This window comes from Antennarius striatus, chromosome 12, assembly GCF_040054535.1.
Source record: "Antennarius striatus isolate MH-2024 chromosome 12, ASM4005453v1, whole genome shotgun sequence".
Classification (NCBI taxonomy): domain Eukaryota; kingdom Metazoa; phylum Chordata; class Actinopteri; order Lophiiformes; family Antennariidae; genus Antennarius; species Antennarius striatus.
In genome coordinates, this window is record NC_090787.1 from 14,081,569 (window position 1) to 14,102,757 (window position 21,189).

The 21,189-nt window shown below is 39.1% G+C and overlaps 2 protein-coding genes and 1 non-coding gene across 5 annotated transcripts; 1 reads left to right on the forward strand and 2 right to left on the reverse strand.

Moving 5' to 3' along the window:
• Positions 1–5,319: 5,319 nt before the first annotated feature.
• On the reverse strand, positions 5,320–5,430 carry LOC137605546 (U5 spliceosomal RNA). Its single transcript, XR_011037757.1, has one exon. It is a non-coding gene; the product is annotated as a U5 spliceosomal RNA (small nuclear RNA).
• A 2,120-nt stretch (positions 5,431–7,550) lies between these two features.
• hnrnpa3 (heterogeneous nuclear ribonucleoprotein A3) lies at positions 7,551–13,629 on the forward strand. Of its 3 annotated transcripts, XR_011037659.1 has the most exons (12): positions 7,551–7,661; positions 8,425–8,547; positions 8,647–8,793; positions 8,882–9,092; positions 9,195–9,284; positions 9,363–9,437; positions 10,296–10,343; positions 10,461–10,598; positions 10,720–10,833; positions 10,917–10,984; positions 12,353–12,424; positions 13,489–13,629. XR_011037659.1 is itself a non-coding variant. In XM_068328611.1 (11 exons), exons 1-10 carry the CDS (start codon positions 7,572–7,574, stop codon positions 10,970–10,972), a joined length of 1,092 nt encoding a protein of 363 aa, XP_068184712.1. In that variant the 5' UTR covers positions 7,551–7,571; the 3' UTR covers positions 10,973–10,984; positions 12,353–12,491. The 3 variants fall into 3 exon arrangements, 2 of the variants coding, with proteins under 2 accessions (XP_068184712.1, XP_068184711.1); XM_068328611.1 differs by lacking the exon at positions 13,489–13,629 and having other exon boundaries at positions 12,353–12,491; XM_068328610.1 differs by lacking the exons at positions 12,353–12,424; positions 13,489–13,629 and adding an exon at positions 11,086–11,714 and having other exon boundaries at positions 7,553–7,661.
• On the reverse strand, positions 12,352–21,189 carry nfe2l2a (nfe2 like bZIP transcription factor 2a). Its single transcript, XM_068328609.1, has 5 exons — positions 21,019–21,189; positions 17,859–18,125; positions 17,490–17,582; positions 17,158–17,331; positions 12,352–16,212 (listed from the first exon to the last, which is right to left on the reverse strand). Exons 1-5 carry the CDS (start codon positions 21,052–21,054, stop codon positions 14,971–14,973), a joined length of 1,812 nt encoding a protein of 603 aa, XP_068184710.1. The 5' UTR covers positions 21,055–21,189; the 3' UTR covers positions 12,352–14,970.

Consider the following 21,189-nt stretch of genomic DNA (forward strand, 5'->3'; position numbering starts at 1 on the left):
CAGATGAAATGACATCCAGACTCTCTGTAAACATTTACACCACTGTTCACACCTCAAAGCTCTGCCTTAACTCACGATTTGCTGCTGCTACTTTAATCAATGCAGGAAAAACAGGCTTGAATGTTTGTTGAATACTTCACACAACATTTTAACCTGACAACAAGAAAATTCAAAATATATGGAGGTAAAGTTTCACTTTTCAAATCAAAACTTACGTGACACAGAATATATAGTCATATAAAGTTTTATCAGACTTACAGAAAATATTTCTGGCGTAGAATATACATTAACAGCTTAAAATTTTTATCTAGGTGTATTTATCTTTCTCAAACTAATATTGGCCACAAGTGTTACCATTTATAAGGTCTTCCTGTTATAAATATTTACTTTCAACCACAAGCCTAAGGCTCCCTCCAAAGTTACCTCTAAGAATTGCATGTAATTTAGGTTTCAAAGCATCCTCACGCTGTGACATAAATCAAACGCAGCATCAAATATTAGAATGTTACTAACTATTTGCTGCAATAAATGGTTTTGAATTTGCAAAAATTAACTGATCTTCTACGGTATTTAAATCAACAATTCTTTGCAATCTGGATGAATTTGGAAGTCTTTTTTAATACAAGTATTATAATATCAGCTAACAGTAAATACATGATTATACATTGTTTATTTTGTATTTGTCAAAAAGGTTTGGTTTTTTTTCATATTTTGCATCCTAGATTTTTCTCAATAGTAGCTGTTTCCTAAAACACTTTGAATGCCGTTTCTCTAAATGAATACCATGATAAAATATTTTATCATGAGGTTTTTTTGTGCATTATATGATGAAAATGAATCTCTATAAAGGCCACAAATGTGTTATAATTCACTGATAGCAATCATTTCTCTAACTGGATAAAAGGCCATTGAGGATTTGCATGTGCCGACTTGCAAAATGACCCACGCCAACACCAGCTATTATACTACATTAGTCATCGACTCCTGGGACCATGCAGGTCTTATGGCTATTCCTTCTGAATGGCATCTAATTCAAAATAATGCAAAATATATTTCTCTGTCTGTCTCTGCAAAACACAATGTCTCTGTATGTGCATTTTGAAAATTTTTGTTTCATATCATTCCCGTAGGTGTGTTTTATGTATTTACGTCTGTAAACTGGTGTTGCATCACCAGATGTGAAGGTCATAATTCAGCTGCTCCATAGTGATGCAGATAGTGTTTACTTTATCTAAGTGGTGCCATTAGACATCATGTCTGTAGAAATAAAGCCATTGCTTCTCATCCGACAGATTGGTCCTCTCACCATCAGCAGTACAATCATTCTCAGTGATAGTACAGCACAGGGGAGGGAAGAGGCGGCGGCCCTCTAAGATAGATGTGTGTTATTGTTTGTGGGATGACAGTGTGTTTCAATCAGGTCTTCCGTGCTCTAATCCCAGGTAGAGCTTTTGAAATGCTGAGTCAGTTACTGCCTCATCGATCCATCACAGTGGGTTAGTAGTGGGCAGGTGTACTCCCCTGCTCCCATGAGACTGAGGAAACACCTGCCCTGCATTGCTCGGGACTTCATCATCCCACCATTCCTTTGTCTCATTCTGCTGGTAGCTCAACGTCGGACCACAGAAAAGTGTGAAAGCAGCACTTTTCTGGTCGTTTGTTGCCTGTACACAAAAATTAGGGGAAGGGACGGTTTTTACGTTGCCTCCCACACCTGCCCCCTCCCTTAATTCCCTCGCAGGAAGAAGGAGCATGCCTTGTGTGGACTGCACACATCTGCCTCAGAGCACCGCGGATCACAACCAGCTCACACCATTTAAACAGAGAGTAGGCAGTCAGTGTCACACTAGTGTTGAATCTTCATTTTATTAGATGAGCGCTGTGTTATCTAAATGAATATTCATTTACGTTTGCTGTAGTCTAGGATGACTTTGGACTGCCTAGTGGTTATTATTACATCTGAGAGCAGTGCACCAGTGAGGGATGAGAGTCTATGTTTCTCCTGCTGCAGGCAGTCAATTAGTGCCAGAGGGAAACACAGCACTTCTCTGTTACTCTTCGCTGAGGAGCTGTAAATAAAGGTTTTTATTACACCACACTATCTTCTCTGGACATCAATAGGCCAATGCATTGGACTGTTACCTAGCATAATCACTCCTCTTCCTATTTCTCACTAAAAGCAAGAACGAAGGTCACAGTCACTGGTTTAAACATGTCAGAATGGTCACAGTCTTGGATTTGCAGCTATTCTTGTGGTGACTTAAGCACCAGTTTAAATTTATCAATCTATCGTTCATTTTGAAAGGGACTGACAAATTAAGAAACCTAGCAGACTGTATTGTGGAAAGAACCTGAAATTATCTGTCCACATATAAGATCATAAAAACATGTAGCTAATTTTAAAAACAATTTGTCTGGCCTATCTCAACAGAAAAAGTTATTTTTCCCTATTAACCCAGTTTAGGGAGTCACTGCAGTGAAATAAATGTCATGATCTATAAACTCACTACTAATAAGTTGTTTATATACAGATCCAGCTCAGTATATCTTCTAATTAAACGTTGTGAATGTATTTTTAAAGACAACAAATAAAAACACAAACGAACTTTTGCTGAATCATTTCAATATGTCACTGTGTTTATGGAACCATTTATCTATGACTACAGTATATAAAACAGTTGTCACTACGTATTGTTTCACAATTTCAAAGTATTTTTGTTCCAAGTCTTACATTTTTCAAACAAATTTTTACTGAATATTGATTTCAGTAAAACCATTTAAAAAAAATTTTTTTTAAAATGTATTTAGTCTTCTTTCACAACTACTGCAAGTCATAATACCGGCTTTTAAACCCTATTTTGCACAGCAAGCTCTATTTTTGTAGTTAGATTTTTAACTTATATTTTTATAGGTACAAAAATAAACAAAATAAAAAATATCTATTGTGCTAAATCCAGAGTAGGTTACAGAAACATATGTATTTCTTTGTTATTCTGTTATTTTCTAAGCAGATGTCTAATATCTCTGCTCTCAATTAATGCTGCAGTTGAAAAAGATTCATAATCCAAGGCCACTGTAACCAACTTTAGATCCTGCAAAATTGAATGCTGATTCTATATATATTTGGTGTGATTTGCACCCAAGTTCCTCTATGCTAGTGAACAGGAAACAGATGCTAGGAATTGTTCTTTCCCTAAATTCCTCAGAGACATACTCTAGTCAAGACCACGGCGTGAGATTGGCTTTGTACTTCCATGTGAAGAGGTAGTAGAGTGACTAAATTGACTCCCTAGTTTCCCTGCTCTGAATCTCCATTTCCTCACAGTTTCCACTTGCGTATGTCCGTCTACAAAAACCCAGGTTATGGCAAGCAGGCTTCCCTAATGGAGTCATGGAGCTTAGTCTGTGCTGTCTCAGGACAAGGTCAATCTTAACACCCAGGCACTGCGGACGTTAAAGGTTAGGGTTTGTGAGGGGCATTGGAAATACTGTATTTCAACAACAAATATTTACACAGCGCAAACACATGTGATAAAACCAGCTAGTGCATACAGTATTATCTCACTATCAATGAAAGTTATAAAAGTGCATCTCTAATAAAGAACACTTTTTCTATGCAACAACTAATTGGGCAATAATAAAAAATGTGTTCCCCATAATTGTATTAATTAAGGAAACAAATATAATTAGGGTTTGAGATGATTTCAGATAATCAAGTAGCCAGACATGTGACACAAGGGAAAAATAATAATTTAGTACCAAGGAATATTGCTAGACATTTACAAGGTGATATGAGCTGAAAAATTAAAGGCCCATCTTTTCGTGGACGATGCTGCCATCTAGAGGACAGAGATGGAGAAACAGGGTGAATGACAACATGAACGTTCGTTGACATCATGGACTGGTAACGCTGCGATTTGTTGTGTGTATAATTATAAGGTTTGAGTTTGAGCATGTGTGGTTAATGTAAGTGGGGAAAACATGATGTTTATTACATTTAGAGATTTGTTAGACAGAAGGGCCTGCAGGGTTTGCGGGTGTTTTGTACTGCTCAGTCACTTTAGTGGCATTATGATATGATGCCACCTGCTGTTGGATCACTTCCTGTAATACTGAACATCAGCTGAAGAACGTGATCAGAGCAACAACTCTCTGATACAATTAATTCAAAAAGGTTTTTAAAAGCTGTGTGTGTGTGTGTGTGTGTGTGTGTGTGTGTGTGTGTGTGTGTGTGTGTGTGTGTGTGGGTTAAGAATAAAAGGGGGAAAGGTTATATTCATGCCATCCTTCACCCACCTCACAGATGATCTGCAGCCCCTGGCTCTTCCCTCACAAAGATTTACTGTACATGAAATTTTTGCTGACAATGTACTCCTTCGCCGCCATGTCTCTGATATATGGCAAACCATAATTTGGAGGTGTAAAATGGGCATAAAACCCATATTAATTATTTAATCGTGCTTCTAAGTGCTGCCTTTTAGTCCACACCGGGATGTCAACCCCCTCTATTTCAGAGGTTCGTTATATCACTCATTTGTCAAAAAAAATTACAATCTAGACTGAGATTATAGTTGTGATAAATCATAGCAACCCAAGCATTTTTATGGATGTCATTAATTGTTACTTTTATTAATTTTTAGCCCATTTAATGTAAATGAACTCCTAATTGCATTTAAATCTGAGTTCTTCGGCCATAATTGAACGCCTACTGGCATACGTACCGGTGATAAATACCCTAAACTGCAATATTCAGACGGGGAACGACACTTATGAAATAAAAACCTGTTTCATTGGTTTGTTGAAGGCCTTATGAAGGGAAAAATTGGTCACCATGAGTGCACTGAGTAGCATAAAATGGAACGAGTGATATATGTTTGTGTCATCGGGGCAGTTAGGTAGAAAGACTGAGGGGTGTGATCAACAAGCAAACAAACGCGTTGTCCTGAGGATGGGGTGAGGAGGTGAAGGCAGAGCATCCATCAAACCACGTCTGTGAGAATCTGATCATGTTTTGTTTACTCTCACAGCAGGTGAAACACTTTTAGTAACAATATTTCATTCAGTTATGAGATTTTTCAGTAGGGCTGCACTATTGATTGCTGGGCATTAGACCATTTTCCTGTTTGGAAAATAATAAGGAGCCAGCATATTAGACAATATTTGGTCACTTCACCTGATGGATAGCAGCATATGCACTTAACTATTGTGATGTTTCCTGAACCCAATAATATCCTTAAACTAAAATGCTAAAGATGTTGTTGACAATGCTAGGAGCCTTTTTAAAGTTTCCCCTGTCATTTTATAGAAACCAGATTCTAGTTCTAAGCGACATCTGAGAACAAGAAGAAGAGTAAAAAGCTTGTTGTTCCACTCCACGGAAATCTTTAGTAAAAGGTGAAAGATTTATACGATCTGAAGTGAAACAAGAGTGAAGAAGAAGAAGAAGAAGAAGAAGAAGAAGAAGAAGAAGAAGAAGAACAAGAACAAGAACAAGAACAAGAACAAGAACAAGAAGAACGAGTGTGAGCGTTCTTACTGAACTCCCCTCAGAAATGTGCAGATCATATATAGCCATTTATTGTCACCACACTCAAACAAAGTCCATTTTTTTCAAAGAACATGGTTTTCAAATATTCACACATGGTAAGACATCAAAATAAATAAATCAAACAATAAAAATAGGATACTGGCAACAGACGTTTTAATTAGGTTCTCCAACTACGCCTGTTGTATGTATTCTGAAGTAGAAATAATGTTGCTCATTACAGCTTTAATTAAGGAAAAATGTATGATAGAAATTATAAATCAGATGTTATTTACCCATTTGTATATTTTTAAGAAGTGGATTGGAACAATTAAAATGCAAATACTGTAACAGCAGTGGAAAAAAGTGGAGCAAAACACAAGCTGTATGTTAAATCTGAACTATGGGCTCATTATAAATACTCATCATTAATAGTGTCAGGGAAACATTACTCTTTTATTGGGGCTGTATTTTCCTCACACACTCCAATAAAGTTAATGACAGACATTGTCTAAACCATAAAACAGTCATATATTTGAAGATGTTGCAGATTCAACGGGGCCCAGTAGCATCTGGCTCATAGATCACACTCGCAATCAAGTGTTCTTGTCAGAGAGTTCTAATGTGGACTGAAAACACAAATATGTGCTTTGTTTCCAAAATGGGATCTGAATGCAAATAGAATATAAGTCATGTTATGTTTTGAACCATATATGAAACCATTTTGATATGAGGATTTAGGCTCAATCTCCAACACTATGTTTATGTCGACAGAGAGAGTGATTTGATCCTCTTAAATATTGCCATTTGCCTGTCTAAGACACTATGAATTTCAGTCTTTTGATGTTACAATGAACATGTATTTTGCACAATCTGGTACTTATTTAGTTTATTATGTTCTTCTTATGGTTTAAATATACAATGCTCAGAACAACCACAAATGTGAGTAACAAATGCTTTGTATGTTGGAAACAGAATTCATTTGCTCTGAATATTGACAGGAACTGTTTTTATTCTGTGATGTGTTTGATCAATTTCCAGCATTTAACATTCATGTGATGTGACAAGAGGCTTAGCTGCAGAAATCCCACTGACATATGCCAAAAACTGAAGAAATGTATCAATAAATGTGAACATTATGGCTGAATTATATTTCTGTTGAGGTCACAGCACCACCTTTTGTAAGTGCTGATGCTACAACATCCCCGTTTTGGGCCCAGTGTGAAGTCTAATAGTTGTCAGTGCAATTTCACTAAAAGTGCATCTAACTATAATTACAAAGGAGCCTCAAAAAGCTTAATTCTTTATTCTCAGTGTTGCACATGCTGCTGTTATAGATATATGCTCCTTCAAACTGTATAAAATTATATCAACAAAGATTGTTATTGTAAGTAGAATCACTGGTGTTATTTAATTCGAATTATATATCAAATATCATAGAGATACATCAAAGTGAAATAGTTAAATACGCCACAGCTTAACAGTTTGATTTAACCTTCAGTGACTTCCACTAGCAACTGCTTTGTGTTATTTAGAAAAGCCCGGTTTACAGAGCCGTACGGTTGTGCTGTTATTCAAAATCAAAAACACAAAAAGTACCAAAAAGGATGAGTGCAATTTGTAGGTACCAAAGGTCCCACAGTTTGCAATTTTTAATTTCATACGTGAAAACTACACAGCAACTAGACAGCACAAACCTCCGTCATGGGGTAGTTTGGTCAAAAGAGTCATCACAAACATTTTGATGTATGGATTGATGTTATTATATACATTTAGGTCGCATTCCACGTCCCAGTGCGAACAAAGCATCAGAAGCATCAGAGCACTTCATATGCTGTGTGGAATGGTTGTGTGCAGTTTACTTCTACACCAGTAGATGTCGCTAACGGACGTTATTTTCTTCATTATGCGAGAGGGAAGTTAAAAAAGGAGACAATGTACCGAAAAATGCTAGATGACAGCACTGTCATACAGTTTTACATAAATTTTTTTGTATATAATTTTGTATACAGAGAAATACTATGGCTCGGTTTTACTGTTTATAGTGATGATCCTGTATCGTCAGAAGTCCAGGATGGCGGAGGCTAGGTCACGTGATCCACTCAGATCCGCTCCCGTGGCTATCTGCGAAATGGAGGTGAGGTACCCGTTAATGTTAGAGCTTAGACACGGTTATTTATGTAAATGCTATAAAAGTATGGCAACATTTCACGCATATATAACATGTTATGAAATGTCGCATACTGGGCAGTAGAGTGGGACCTCCCTGCTGTATAAACCCGGAGCGCTGGTCTTTTCGTGGTATCCGTGGATTCCGTTAAGCTAACGGCGCTTACAATTAAAAGCTAACGGTGTCGCGTTCCTCCCGGAGAGTTGTGTGCTGGGTTGGGTGTTCACTTGAGCGTCAAAAGAATGTGTTGTTTGTTTGTTGTTGATATACCGACCGACAATTTGTATTTTGTTGCCACTGGCAACAATTCACGCGGGGCATTTGACGGGGCATTGGAGCTAGCTGCCCGGGCCGGGATGCTAACGTAGCCGTTTGAAACCCGTACAATGGACAACCGGTGAGGCGGTGCGGCCTAGAACTACAGTCCTGGTAGTTTTTCATCTTATTTTACAACTAGTTAGCGCCAATACTTCACCACCGGGAGTGTTTGTCTAATTTAAAATAAAAAGAATGAATGTATAGCGATGGAGTGTTGACTCCATTGAAACGGATTGTAGCACATCCGTGTCCACGTGCTCCATTCGTTCACCTGCAGACGGAGAAGAGGATGTGATGCTGAGCCTCGTTTTCTCCTCCTTCAGGCGACTGAATGCCTCTGATATAAATGGTCTCTGATATAAATAGGTGTAAATACTAAAGCTTTTTTTTTGTTGTTGTTATTTTTTTACAGGACCGTGAAGCTAAAGAACCCGAGCAGCTCAGAAAGCTATTTATTGGAGGTCTGAGCTTTGAAACCACAGAGGATAGTCTACGGGCCCATTTTGAACAATGGGGGAGTCTCACGGACTGTGTAGTACGTATAGTCTTCAAGCTGTGTGGCGTGACGGCCTGAAATGATGTTAAATTTAAAGTAAGTTTGTGAAACCTTAATGTGTTATTTTCACATTTCCAGGTGATGAGGGATCCCAATTCCAAGCGTTCAAGAGGCTTTGGCTTCGTGACGTACTCTTCTGTAATGGAAGTCGATGAAGCTATGAAAGCAAGGCCTCATAAAGTAGATCAGCGAGTTGTTGAACCCAAGAGGGCTGTATCCAGAGAGGTAACCTCAATCCCTGACCTGAAAGGTGACAGGGTCAACAGCGGTGTTGTTTTTTAGCATTTGCTGATTGAAAGTCATTATGTTTCAGGACTCCAATAAACCAGGTGCCCATCTGACGGTGAAGAAGATATTTGTTGGTGGTATCAAGGAAGACACAGAGGAATACCATATCCGTGAATATTTTGAGCCGTATGGAAAGATAGACAGCATTGATATCATGGAGGATCGTGGGACTGGAAAAAAAAGAGGGTTCTGCTTTGTGACATTCGATGACCATGACACCGTAGATAAAATTGTCGGTGTGTAGAGGAGCTTTTTGTTTACTTTGAGAATTTTCCCAGCTGTGAGTAAACACAATCTAATAGAATGAGTGTCTTGTTTTTTCTCTCTTTCTCTAACAGTCCAGAAATACCACACAATCAACTTCCACAATTGTGAGGTCAGGAAAGCTCTCTCAAAGCAGGAAATGAATGTTATGTCAAGTAACAGAGGTGAGCACATGATGAGATGGAAAATAAAGTTGTTCTTTTTGTCTGTTAAAAGAAAAATGACACCCTTTTTCCAATCAGGCAGGAGTGGAGGATCTGGAAACTTCATGGGGAGAGGAGGTGGAAATTATGGAGGTGGTGGCAACTTTGGACGAGGTAAGTGTTTGCTTGCCTGTTGAACTTGCCTCTGTCTTTAGTCACAGCAGTGTGGGTATATCTGATAGTCACATGTTCCAAAAAGTGTATCCAGATCCAACTTTTGCATCTCTGCCACACGCTTGTGAGAGTAAATGTCTCAAGAACCCTAAGATGTAATTTCTTCTGGTTTGGCACAAATGTCCAGTATAAATAAATGCTGGACTGATAAATGTGTTTGGTGGTTAAAGGCCATTGTTTCATCATCTAACTTTTTTTTTGACATAACTCAAGTATTCACAGACCAATTATGGCAAAGGTCCACACAGATGTCTTAACAGTTTAAAGTGAGGAAGTGATGAATGAATTAACATTTAATTGCATGTTTTCAAATAGTTTCATATTCAAAATGTCAATAGGCAACATAACATTTTGTGGAAACACATCTGTGGCCTTTGTTCAGTGGTGTGACTCGGTGACAGATTGGGAACTTGTGACAGTGTTTTGCATTAGATTTTCAACCTGAAACCATGGAGTTTCTATAGATCTACAATATACGAATTCAGTTTTGATAATGCTATTTCTTGCTTTTTTTTTTTAAAAGTACATCATTGCAAGTATTGAATCTTTTCAGACATGCGTGTAAATTGAAATGCAACTGGTTCATTGAGGCCTCTAATTACCAATCTGGAAATTCTGGTTTCCAGTTTATTTACATGTAAGCAAGTTTTTAATATACTACGTCAGGGAGAGTAGGCTTTAGCAGGCCTTTATTTCAAATGAACCCATATTGTTGAGACACAGTCTCCTGTAGCAGAGCTTTAGTGTAAACAGTTTGATCATGGATTTATTGTGACATGTATTTTGTGCTTGTTTTAGGTGGTTATGGTGGAGGACGAGGTGGTTATAATGACGATTTTGACAACGGTGAGATGTTGATAAATTTTATTTTTCAGAAGTCATATGAATTGATCTACTTAAACAACCGTGTCGTGTTTGAGAATAGTGTTGAGGTAATTAATGAGCTCTGTTTTTCTCTTGTAGGTCCAGGAGGAAATTATGGGGGAGGACCCGGTTATGGTGGAGGTCGGGGAGGATATGGAGGTGGTGGTCCAGGGTATGGCAACCAGGGTGGAGGATTTGGTGGCAACTGTGATGGAGGTTATGGAGGCAATAATGGAGGTAGGAATTGTACTGACATTGGCCCTATATTTCTTAAATGTATTTCTAGATGCAATTGATAGAAAATTTTAACAAAAAATTACCTTAAACCAATACTTTAAACTCATTCCTCCATTTCCAGCATATGGAGGTGGTGGAAATTACGACTTTGGGAATTACGGTGGGCAACAGTCTAACTACGGGCCCATGAAGGGTAACAACTTTGGTGGCCGTAATTCCGGTGGACCCTACGGTGGTGAGTGCAACCCAATGGAATGAGTTAACAATTTCTTCTGAAGGGTATTTGACATTCTGTGGTCGCCAATCCTGTGATCGTAGGTGGCTACAACTCTGGCGGCAGCGGCGGTGGCGGAAGCTATTCACGGCGATATTAATTTCATGTTTTGGTAAGTTGCATTCAGTTTTACACCACACTAGTAGCACAGTACAGAGTGAGCCCATGAAAGTGCAGAATAACTATTTGTTTTATCCTGTATCCATTCAACAGGCTTCAGTTCTTAGGAGAGGCGAGGAGGTGAGCAAAGGAATTGTCAGGAAAGCTGCAGGTTACTTTGAGGCAGTCATCTGAAAGCATTAGAGGAACACAACTCAGACTTTACTTGGAGAAGTTTATGGAAGAAGGACTGTATACACAAGACATGAGCGCAGAAAAATCTTTTCCCTATTGTGATAGATGTTCCCTACCAAACAATTTTTTTCCTTACGTTCGTCTGAGTTGTTGTAATGTTTCCGTGATATGAAGGGTAAAGAGTCAATTGTTTCATTCTCTAAAATTAGATCTTAAAATTATTTCACTTTTTATATTGGTCAGTTTTCTGCTGAAAAAGTAATGCTTTGTCTTTTAACATTATCTTGTCAATTAGCATAGTTCCATCAGGCCCCCAGACTAGTGAGGATTGCTCTTTTCTTTTTGATGTTATCATGATTACTCAAGTGTATTTTGATTTTTGTACAGTGATTAAATCCTTCTTGGTACCAGTGTCAACAATTATAAGGTGTTTGGACTAGAATTAAGGGAATCCCTTATTTTTCTTTGTTCCCGGAATTTAGGATTGTAGCGTGTTCTGATATTTTGATTAGTTGAAAAAGATTGAATAAAAATGTGTAGTGAAGTAACATGAAGTTCAGTGCATTATTCGCTCAGCAAAAAAGATTAAAGGAGTAACTAATTTGTCTGTTTCCTGCTCATTGTGATCGCAGTTTAGCAAATAAGCCTGTGGTGAAAGCAGTATAGGTTGTTTGTGTGTACTGTATTCACTCGAACCAGGGCCGAAGACCAGGGAGATTTGGATAGTCCTAGGGCGAGGGTCTATGCACCACTTATGCCAGTGTTGAGCGAGTAAGATTATAACAGCCACAAGCACCTGCATTTGGGCCCTCAGCATCACTAGTGTGGAAGATTGCAGATGACTGTCAGACAGGACGACTTCAGCCCCAGCACAGTGGACCAGTCAGCATTTTGAGAGAGAAGGGAGAAGGCAGCATCAAGCACAACGCCCATGGAGGAAGCTTGCAGTGTCGTTCCTGGTAGTGAGCATCTATCTCTCTTTCAAGGCTAGCTAAACCCTCCAGCAGCTGGTGCTAGCGAAGAAAGACTAGTTCCTGGACACTTTGGAGATCCTGTTAAGTCAGAGATACTGCAGTTGTACCCACAAATTCTAGTTTTCAGACATTAACAAGAAAAGGGAGTATTTCACAAAAGCAGGCTTGAGACGATGGAGCAGGTAAGAGTAACCACTTTGCTTGATTTGCAGATATGTGGAAAGAGGAATTCTCTTCTTGCTGAAAATCTGTAGAGACCTGATAACATGGAAGGTTCTCGATGGGTAAGACTCTTTCAAAATATTATCAAAGGGTGCTCATATTGCAATCTAACAGTGCACATGGCCAATATGTAGGATGCAGTGGTGCTTTTTTTAGGGAGGTGTTGCACCACTACAACCATGTTTTTTATTACATTTACTATCCCACAAATCATTCTGACAACTATCAGTTTTGTTTCCTTGGAAAGAGGGGCATGTACGGAATGTCTTTTCTTTTTTAGCGGGTTAACTGCTAAAATCCCTCGTCAGGACCAATACTAGCAAGATAATTTCTCTTTCTTGCATATTAAAACTCTTGACAAATGTAGTTGATGCACACTCGTACAAAAGCCTCAAGTGTAGTAAGGAAAGATGAATGACTCGTTACATCATGCTTCCAAAAATAATCTACTCTTGAAACCCTTGTTTCTTGACACCATGTGAAACAAGTTTTGCAGGTTGCAATCTTGTCTATAATTCTTTTTCTTACGTCTGAGCGCCTTTGCTGTTTAAATCAATGAAGGCAATTTAGTTTCAGTTATTAGCTTTAATATCGTTTCTTAATCAGCGGACAATTAAGGGAAAGAACTATTATTTACATAATGACCATTTGGTCGATGTGTCCGATCTATTGCAATATAATTCCACTCGATTGAGCTGCCATATAGTCTAACCTTTCCAGTTTTCAGAATGATCCATTTTTGATATTAACATAAATATAAAGATCAACATGCTAACAGTCCAATATGACAACCAAATATTAAAGACCTGCATGATGTCATATAAAGACAATGTTTGAAAGAAAATCAGAAATATTCACATCACAAAGTAGACTGGAAGAACAGGTGTGTCAGATTTCACTAAACAAAGTACACTGGCTATAAAAACTACTGACGCATGAGCCAGATAATGTGATCAGTCTAAGGTAGGTGATGATAGTATAAAGCACAGTAAATCAGAGATGCATGAATCTAACAAAATCAAAGGAGCTCAAATATCGATCGCTCTCAAAAGTTGTCTGTAGAAAGATGGAAGTGTGGTTTAACAGCAAACTGTTCTCACAACTTTTTGTTTTTACACTCTCCAAGACTTAATTGGCTATTTCATAACACCCAAACATCAGCTACTGGAAACAACAGAAAGAGATGAGTATGTAAAGCACTGACACGACTACTGCTCTGTGTAAGAATGTGGCTGCCTTCCTGTAAATGACTGTCAGCTAGGAGGAAGATATCCTTCATTAATGTGGTGTGTGTGTAATACATATGAATAGTTTCATGCAACAAATGTAAATCCTGTTTTTTCTTTTAGTTATGTTCTTTAGGGTTAAGGTCAGATTTGCTAAATGGAAAAATGTCTGCTAATGTTTATCAGCTGAAGGATAGTGTCTCCACAGAGACTAACCCCTGGACAAAGAATAAAGCTGTGTTAGGCCAAATATCTGCACTGCTATTAACTATACTGACTTATTTGTACACATAACTGTGATTTATGCTCTTAAATAAAAATATTTTTCATTACTTGAGTGATTTTTTTTTTTCATTTTTAATTTTGGAAAAGCACTTTGAAAGCAATATGTCAAAACACAAATGTTTGCCTTTACTTTGAAATGCAGTATTTAAAGGTTTCAGTCTAATTTAGATGTTTTACAGGTCCTTGACTCTGGGCTCACCCATTTAGTTTGGCAGTGTTCCCATGGAAGTTTTTCCATGAGTAGGGAAGGGCTTGGTGATCAAAGGTAATGTTTGTGTGTGAAAGTGCAGCTGGAGCATGAACTGGTTGAGTAGGAATTTACCGATATTTATAACCTTTCCTGGTGAACCATTGTGAAGTTGTCAAGATTGATTCACACTCCTGATACTCAACTGTAGGCCAACAATTGTAGTCTTTGTTGTGTGACATAATGAATGCAATGGGTGTTTTTTTTTTCTTCTAAGCCACAGGAATTGTAATGTCTTAAAAGATTTGGGTTGGTATATTGGCTTATTCTAATAAAGAAGTTATAAAGCAGCTTGTAAAGGTCTTTTAAGAAAAATCTATTCTGGTACAATATTCCTTTTCTGCTGCTCTAAGCCCTTCAGTGGTCAAGATTTGAGGTGGACATGTGGCAAGTTGCACAATTCTTCCTTAGACCCTATATCCATCTGGCATCAGGCTGTTGGAGACTTAGGCAATAATGTACAAGTTCCTATTTTCTGAACATTAAACAGGCTAAGACAGCGATATTATAGTTTAATGAAAAGCACAGAGCTCACGATTTTATAAAATAACCTGAACAGCAAATCATAACAGAACAGATATAAAATGAGTAACAATGATTGAAACAACCTCAAGCACACTATTTACAGTATATACATATGCAGTAACATTTTATATCAATGTGAAAGCAGGTTAGGTTTATATTTACAGTGTTGGTTAAATAGACTGTATAATACAAAAGTAAAATATCAAAAATATTACAACATTCATTAGAAATGAGCCAAAACTATACAATAGTTCTTAGCAGAGCTACAAAGGCTTTAAAGCTGAGTGACTGAAGTATTTGCATAGTAACACCATTATAGCGCGTATTAAGCAGGAGGTGAGTTGTCTCTGCTCTTGATGAAAGTCTTTTTCATGCGAGGAACGAGGAAGATGCTGCCGTTCGTCGACTGCTGGAGGGAGTAATCGGACGGGGAATAAGAATTCCCCTTCTCATCTCTCAACATGCCAAACACCTCCAGGTACAATCTGTTGAGCTGTTGCTTCATTTCCTTCAGGTTTGTGACGTTCTGGTTCTTCTCGCACTGGAGACGTTCTTTCTCCTCCTTGAGGGAGTCCAGCTCACCCTCCAGACCCACTATGTTCTCCATCTTACGTTTGCGACAGTTCTGGGCAGCTACCTTGTTCTTGCCTCGGCGGCGAATGTCCCGGACCAGGGCCAGCTGGGCGTCGTTCAGTCGGTGCTTTGACATCAGCTCATTGAAGTCATCAACGGGCAGATTGATAATCATGTCTACAGTGAAAGGGATTTTGAGGGCCTTAGCCCTCTGCTCGTCTCTGGAGAGACGCACATCAGAGCGTCTCTTCTGCTTGTCTTTGGTGAAGGGAGTGTTGCTGTAACTGCTCTCCTCTTCTGGGTCTGTCTTGTGGGGTTTGGGTTTCATTTTCTGCTGCAGTGGGGGCTTTTCTGTTACAGATAAAGAAACAGATTGAAGGTCATCCGATGGGAAATTCATTGAGAACATTTCTGAGTAATCTGCTTCTGAACTTCCAGGGTTGTGGTCCATCTCCTCCATGTCTGAATCACTGTAAGTGAAGGACCCGTCTCCATATAGGGATTTCCCAGGTGAACTAACATTTGGGCTTTGGTGTAACGAGATCCCTGAATCCGAGTCTGGCAGTTCAGCCATTAAGTTATTTTGGCCTCTGTCAAAAGCATCTCCAGGAGAAAGGCTGTAAAGATCCAGTGATGAGAAGGAAGGCTTGTTTGGAGTATCGGGCATCATCTCACTTTCATGTGGACTGGTGCTGTCCTCAAGGATGGTGTTTTGGTAGTAAATGTCACAGAAACTTTCTGCAGCAAAGCCATCATTTAACTGAGAAGCTTTCCCCGTCATCTGGTTGAGACCGTCTGGTGGTGCCACGTTGGGAGCTGAGCCTTCATATGTATTCATATATTCTGCTGGACAAGCATTTACATTGTTGGTTTCTCTCTCTGTTAAATTGGTCATGGGGTAGAAAGGATAGCTTTGATTCTTTGATTCAGGGCTTTTAATCGGAGGATAAGCTGTAGTCTCTAGTGTGTCCTCCATTTGCATGTTCAAGCAGTGCTAGAAGGAAGAGAGAAAGAATTGTAACATTAAATACAACCCACACTTAAACACAAGTTCCAAGCTCTTCTCTGTCCTATGCAAAACCAGTGAAAATAAAACAACAATAATACAGTGTATTAAAAGTTTAGATCAGTAGCATATTGTGACGACTTAAAAACTTGTCAGAAAACAGCTCTCCAATAATCACTTCAACATGGAATCCACTGGGCACACTCCAAGTATCACCAGAGGATACAAAGCCAAACAGGTGTTCCAGCAGACAGGTTTTTAATGATAGCAGAGGCAAACAGCAGTTTTACGTAATTTCCAAAGCTAACTGTAGTTATTCATGTCAGAAATCATCGGTATCGATCAACTAGTTTGCTGATAGCTTTATCTTTGTAAAGCAGCTTAATGAAACAAAATTCCCTTCGCTTATCAGTGGCTTTCCATGGCAAGTAATAGCAGCTAATGCAATGCAGCTCAATGGAACACTATTGTTGAGATTTTAGCCCATTGCACTCTAACACAGTGAGTGGTAAAGGCAACAAAGGGCAGACTGCTCCACCCATCGGCTCATGCAAATATGAGTTGCGTTAGCTCACAGCTGATAAGGCTGCTACTGAAAACTATCATGCACAAATGTTCATGTGTCTACATAGAGTAAGAACATACACACACACACCCTCTGAAAAATGTCTGTTCTGGTTCTTTTAAGTTTTACATCTCACACAACCTCCTACCTTTTACGCTATGAAGAGTCCACAATGAAACTCTATCGGAGTGGAATGAACCAGGTGCACCTGCCTCACTTATGAGACCACCCTTCTTGAACAGCAAACAAAAATGCATTTGTTCTCTAAAGCTGGGCTCCTGCAGCTGACACATTCTTTTGGTATTTGTTCCAACGCATACCAGTTCACAACATCATGCCATTGAGGGGATACAATCTGTCTATTATACCTGCAACTCAGGGAGGGACAAAAGCTCCATCCACGCTTGCTCCAAATCTGGGGACATCCTCTGTGGCGGTGGTGAGGATAATGGGCTGGGGGAGAGGGTGGCCGGTGGCAGGGAAGGCTGCTCTGGTGACATCATGGGTACAACAGCAGTTGTGTCCAAGCAATTGGAAGTGTCCTGTCAGACAAACACAATATAATTGCTATTAAATAAATACATTAAAAAAAAAATAAAAAAAAAAATATATATATATATATATGTGTGTGTGTGTGTAAACTACAAGTGTTAATGGCAACAGGTAATAATGTCACCTGTTCACAAATTGCTGTTCATACCTCAGTTTCCTCCACAGGAAATGTCTCTGCCAGTAGCTGCAAACATTCATCAAATGACATTGCATCACCGCTCTCTTCTGTGAAGCTGACGCTCTGTAAAAAATGATTAAACGCATATTTTAAAACTGAACCCGAGCATCATGTGTTGTACACCGTCTTTGTAAAGCAACAGTACAGTTTTCTATCTACAGTGCTGGCCCTGTAGAGAACTTTCTAGAGCTTAATACCCAAATGCAAATATGAAGACCTATTGGTGTTGCTGTAACTACACAGAATGAGGCAGTAACCTAGCTACAGCATCACCACAGCCTTTTAAATGAGCTGGGAGTGGTCCAGCTCTGACAGAATAATGACGGTCATGTGCTGTACCTGTGTAGCATCGAGAGGCGTGACAGCCGGCTGCAGGGGTGCACTGGTCAGTGGGCGGGGTATGTACTCTCCTGTTTCTTCATCCAGCTGTAGCTGAGCCAGCAGGGCCTTCTCTTGCTCCCGGAGCAGATGCAGCCTTTTCTCTTCTTGGAGCTCCAGCTGTCTCTGCAGCTCAAATTCTTTCTGACGATGGTTGTAGTCAAACACCTCTCGCCTGGCTCCGAGATCGATGTCTTGCTTCCATAAGATGTCGATCATGTTTATTTCCTTGAAAACATACAAATTTCATTTCAGTGAGTTGTATGCAATAACTAAGCCGGCAGCGCTGGAGTGAGGAAGAGCAATCTGTGGTGCATCAGGACTGCTCCACCCCATCCCTTATTATCTGCTCACTGGCAACAACACAGGCACAAATATCAAGGGGGAGAAGCCACATAAATAATAGATCCACTTCTCTCCTTCCTGCCACCACACACCGGGGGATGACATGGGCCTCACCTGACACCATGAAAAGGATGCTATCATTTTACATGTGATTAGACTGAGGTGTTTGTTCATTTGTCAATTCCAAACTCAAAAGCAGCAAACTCTTTAATTTGAGTTTTAGTATAAATGGCTTTTCTCAGAAGTTCTCAAGGATTGCACTAATTTCATACATTAAAATTCATGATGGTATCTGCAATTTCTTTCACAAAATACTTTATTAGTTTCACAATCTATCTTTAAGTATATAACATGATGAGCAGAAAAATGCTCATAATTTCCAGAGACCAAAGTGAATTATTCAGATAGTTTATCATGTCCAACAGACCAGAAACCAAACACTCACTCTTCATTTATCTTTTAAATTAAGTGACAAAGAAGCAAATCTATATGAAAAACAACTACACTACTCAGAATTTGACATTTCTGGTTAAAAAAGGTCTGAAATGAGTAATTAAACCTCAAAAGAGCTGGCAACTGTTGAGTTAATTTGTTATGTCAATTAATGGGTGAAGCTTTATACTAAACATAGCCAAGTTAAATCTAAAATAGTTATATATTTTACACCATTTTATCAGAAGGCACAAGTCGTCCATCACACATTTTGTATAAGCGTATTAAAGTTAAGTGCTGCTGACAAAAAAGAATGCTGGATACAGCAGGCTAACAACGGTTGGGATAATTTCCTGTAGATTTCCCCCCGCAGGCTGAATGTTATTTGCCTTTTTAAACAAGAATGTATTAAGATAAACCACGCTTCTCTCTCGCTTGGCCTTTCACCAGAACTTATTTACAGAAGGAAACGATTTCAAAAGGCCCAGGGATGTTGCATAAACGCGAGATACTGTCTGAGCATCTGACTTGTTTGTTCCTCAGATTTGGGTATAAACAGAACTTATGGGCTTGGCTTCATAAGTCATATGGTCAGAACAGACATAGCCAAGGGGACGTCAAGAGGGAACTGAAAGGAAACCAACCACTATGTGGAACAATACACAAAGAGAAAGAGGTGAAACCAAGGCTAATGTCATACAGTATATAGTTGTCTTTTTTTAATTGAAGGATAATGCTCTGTTTGGTCAGATTTTGTCTAATAATAACAACAGCAAACAAGCACTAATAGATATTTAAAGCCCCAGCTGACACATTTCTGACTTCATCTGAGAGGCTGCAAAGAAGGAACCCACTAACCCTCTTTGCCACAGTGTTGCATCAGAAGCATGGTTGCTGAAGGATTACACATTACTAAGGCTGGTGCACACAACCAGGTATTATGGCCTCTGTAGGAATGAGGAAGGCCCCTAAAATATACCTGAATACAATTGTTGAGGTCATCTATGTTTTCTAAACTAAAAAAGACGAACCTGTCTAGTGGTCAGACAAGTAATTCTGGCCCTTACAATAAATCATTCATCCAATAAAAAATCATGATGTTTCAGGTTCAATCCACCCTTTCACTGTCACTTGTTATTTCTCCTGTTATAAAGTGTCATGGTATTCAAGTACCTTAACCAATCCCAAACCATAATCTGATTTTACTGAATAGATTGTGAAGTGTGAGTCACTCGGTAGCGACTGTGGTATAACATCATGGCTGTCATAAGACTTGGATTGACATCAGAACAAGGAAACTATCTCTCTAGAAACTCTGGCACACACAATACACACCCAAACAACATTCATTGTAGTTTAAGTAACATTAGAGAACAGATACAGGACTGGGAAATGATCTGAAAATAAGTATTTTATAAGGTAACTAAATAAAAAAAAAAGAAGCCAATTTCTAATAGCTCCATTGTTTACGGAGATGGGTAACAGAGAGGCGAGTGTGCTTCTATAGTATGAGTTGTTCATTTACCTCTCTTGAGCTAAACACTAGGGGCCTCTTCTATCACATTACAGTGGACATCCACACATGACCAGGGATGATGAAACAGGCGCACATGTTCCACAGCAGCCCCTCATCCGTCAACTGCGCACTTCCACTGACCCTGAATGGTGGCAGCTTTATCCAAACAGCTCTACACCAAACCAGACACATCAAATTAAAAAAAATAAATCTGCTACTTCATTCAATGTGTGCCAACAAGTCCAGAGTGACTTTGGGTCAAACTACACTGATGGATTTTACAGCAAAGACCAGGGCAGAGCTGTGGCCTCTAGAGGAGCCATTCCCAGCGGTTCCTAGCCTGTCTCTATCTGATATGGTATCACATGAGGGAGCGGGTGGGTGGGGGCCGTTACGAGAAAACACTAAGAGGGGGAAAATACAGAGTAGTTTATTAAGTACACTAAGATTTCAGTCTGTTATAAATGAGGTTTGTTTATCTTTTACTTTCTCGTGAGAGGAAATACTTCATAAGTAAATGACTTGTAGGACCAAGTGTTTCAGAGGTTAAACTTTTCTTATTACTATAAACCTTACACAACCTAAATAGAAGGTAGCCACAGGCATTGTGCATATTTTACAAAAATTTCTGTCATTTTTATACCATAACTTACGACGTCATAACTATGCTGCCTGTGTATAAGCTATCTAATTAGCCTTAGCAAACGTAAACTTGACGGAGACAGTAAACACGTCACTGTCTCCCCGTCAGACACATCGACAAGAAGTTAGCCGTCAATGTCAAAGCTTTTTTTTTTGTCATCACTGGACATAAATGCTCTTATTTACCTGTTTGGGATGCGTCACCTCCATTTCCATCATCATGGAGCCTTGTGTAGTCGTGAAGAAACACCTTATGTTGGATAAGTGTCTGCTACTCCTTCGTTAGCCGGTTAAGATGGCGAGTGCGTCGATAACGTTGGAGTCCGTCGCGGTAGCCGTGCTAATAGGAACCTGCTT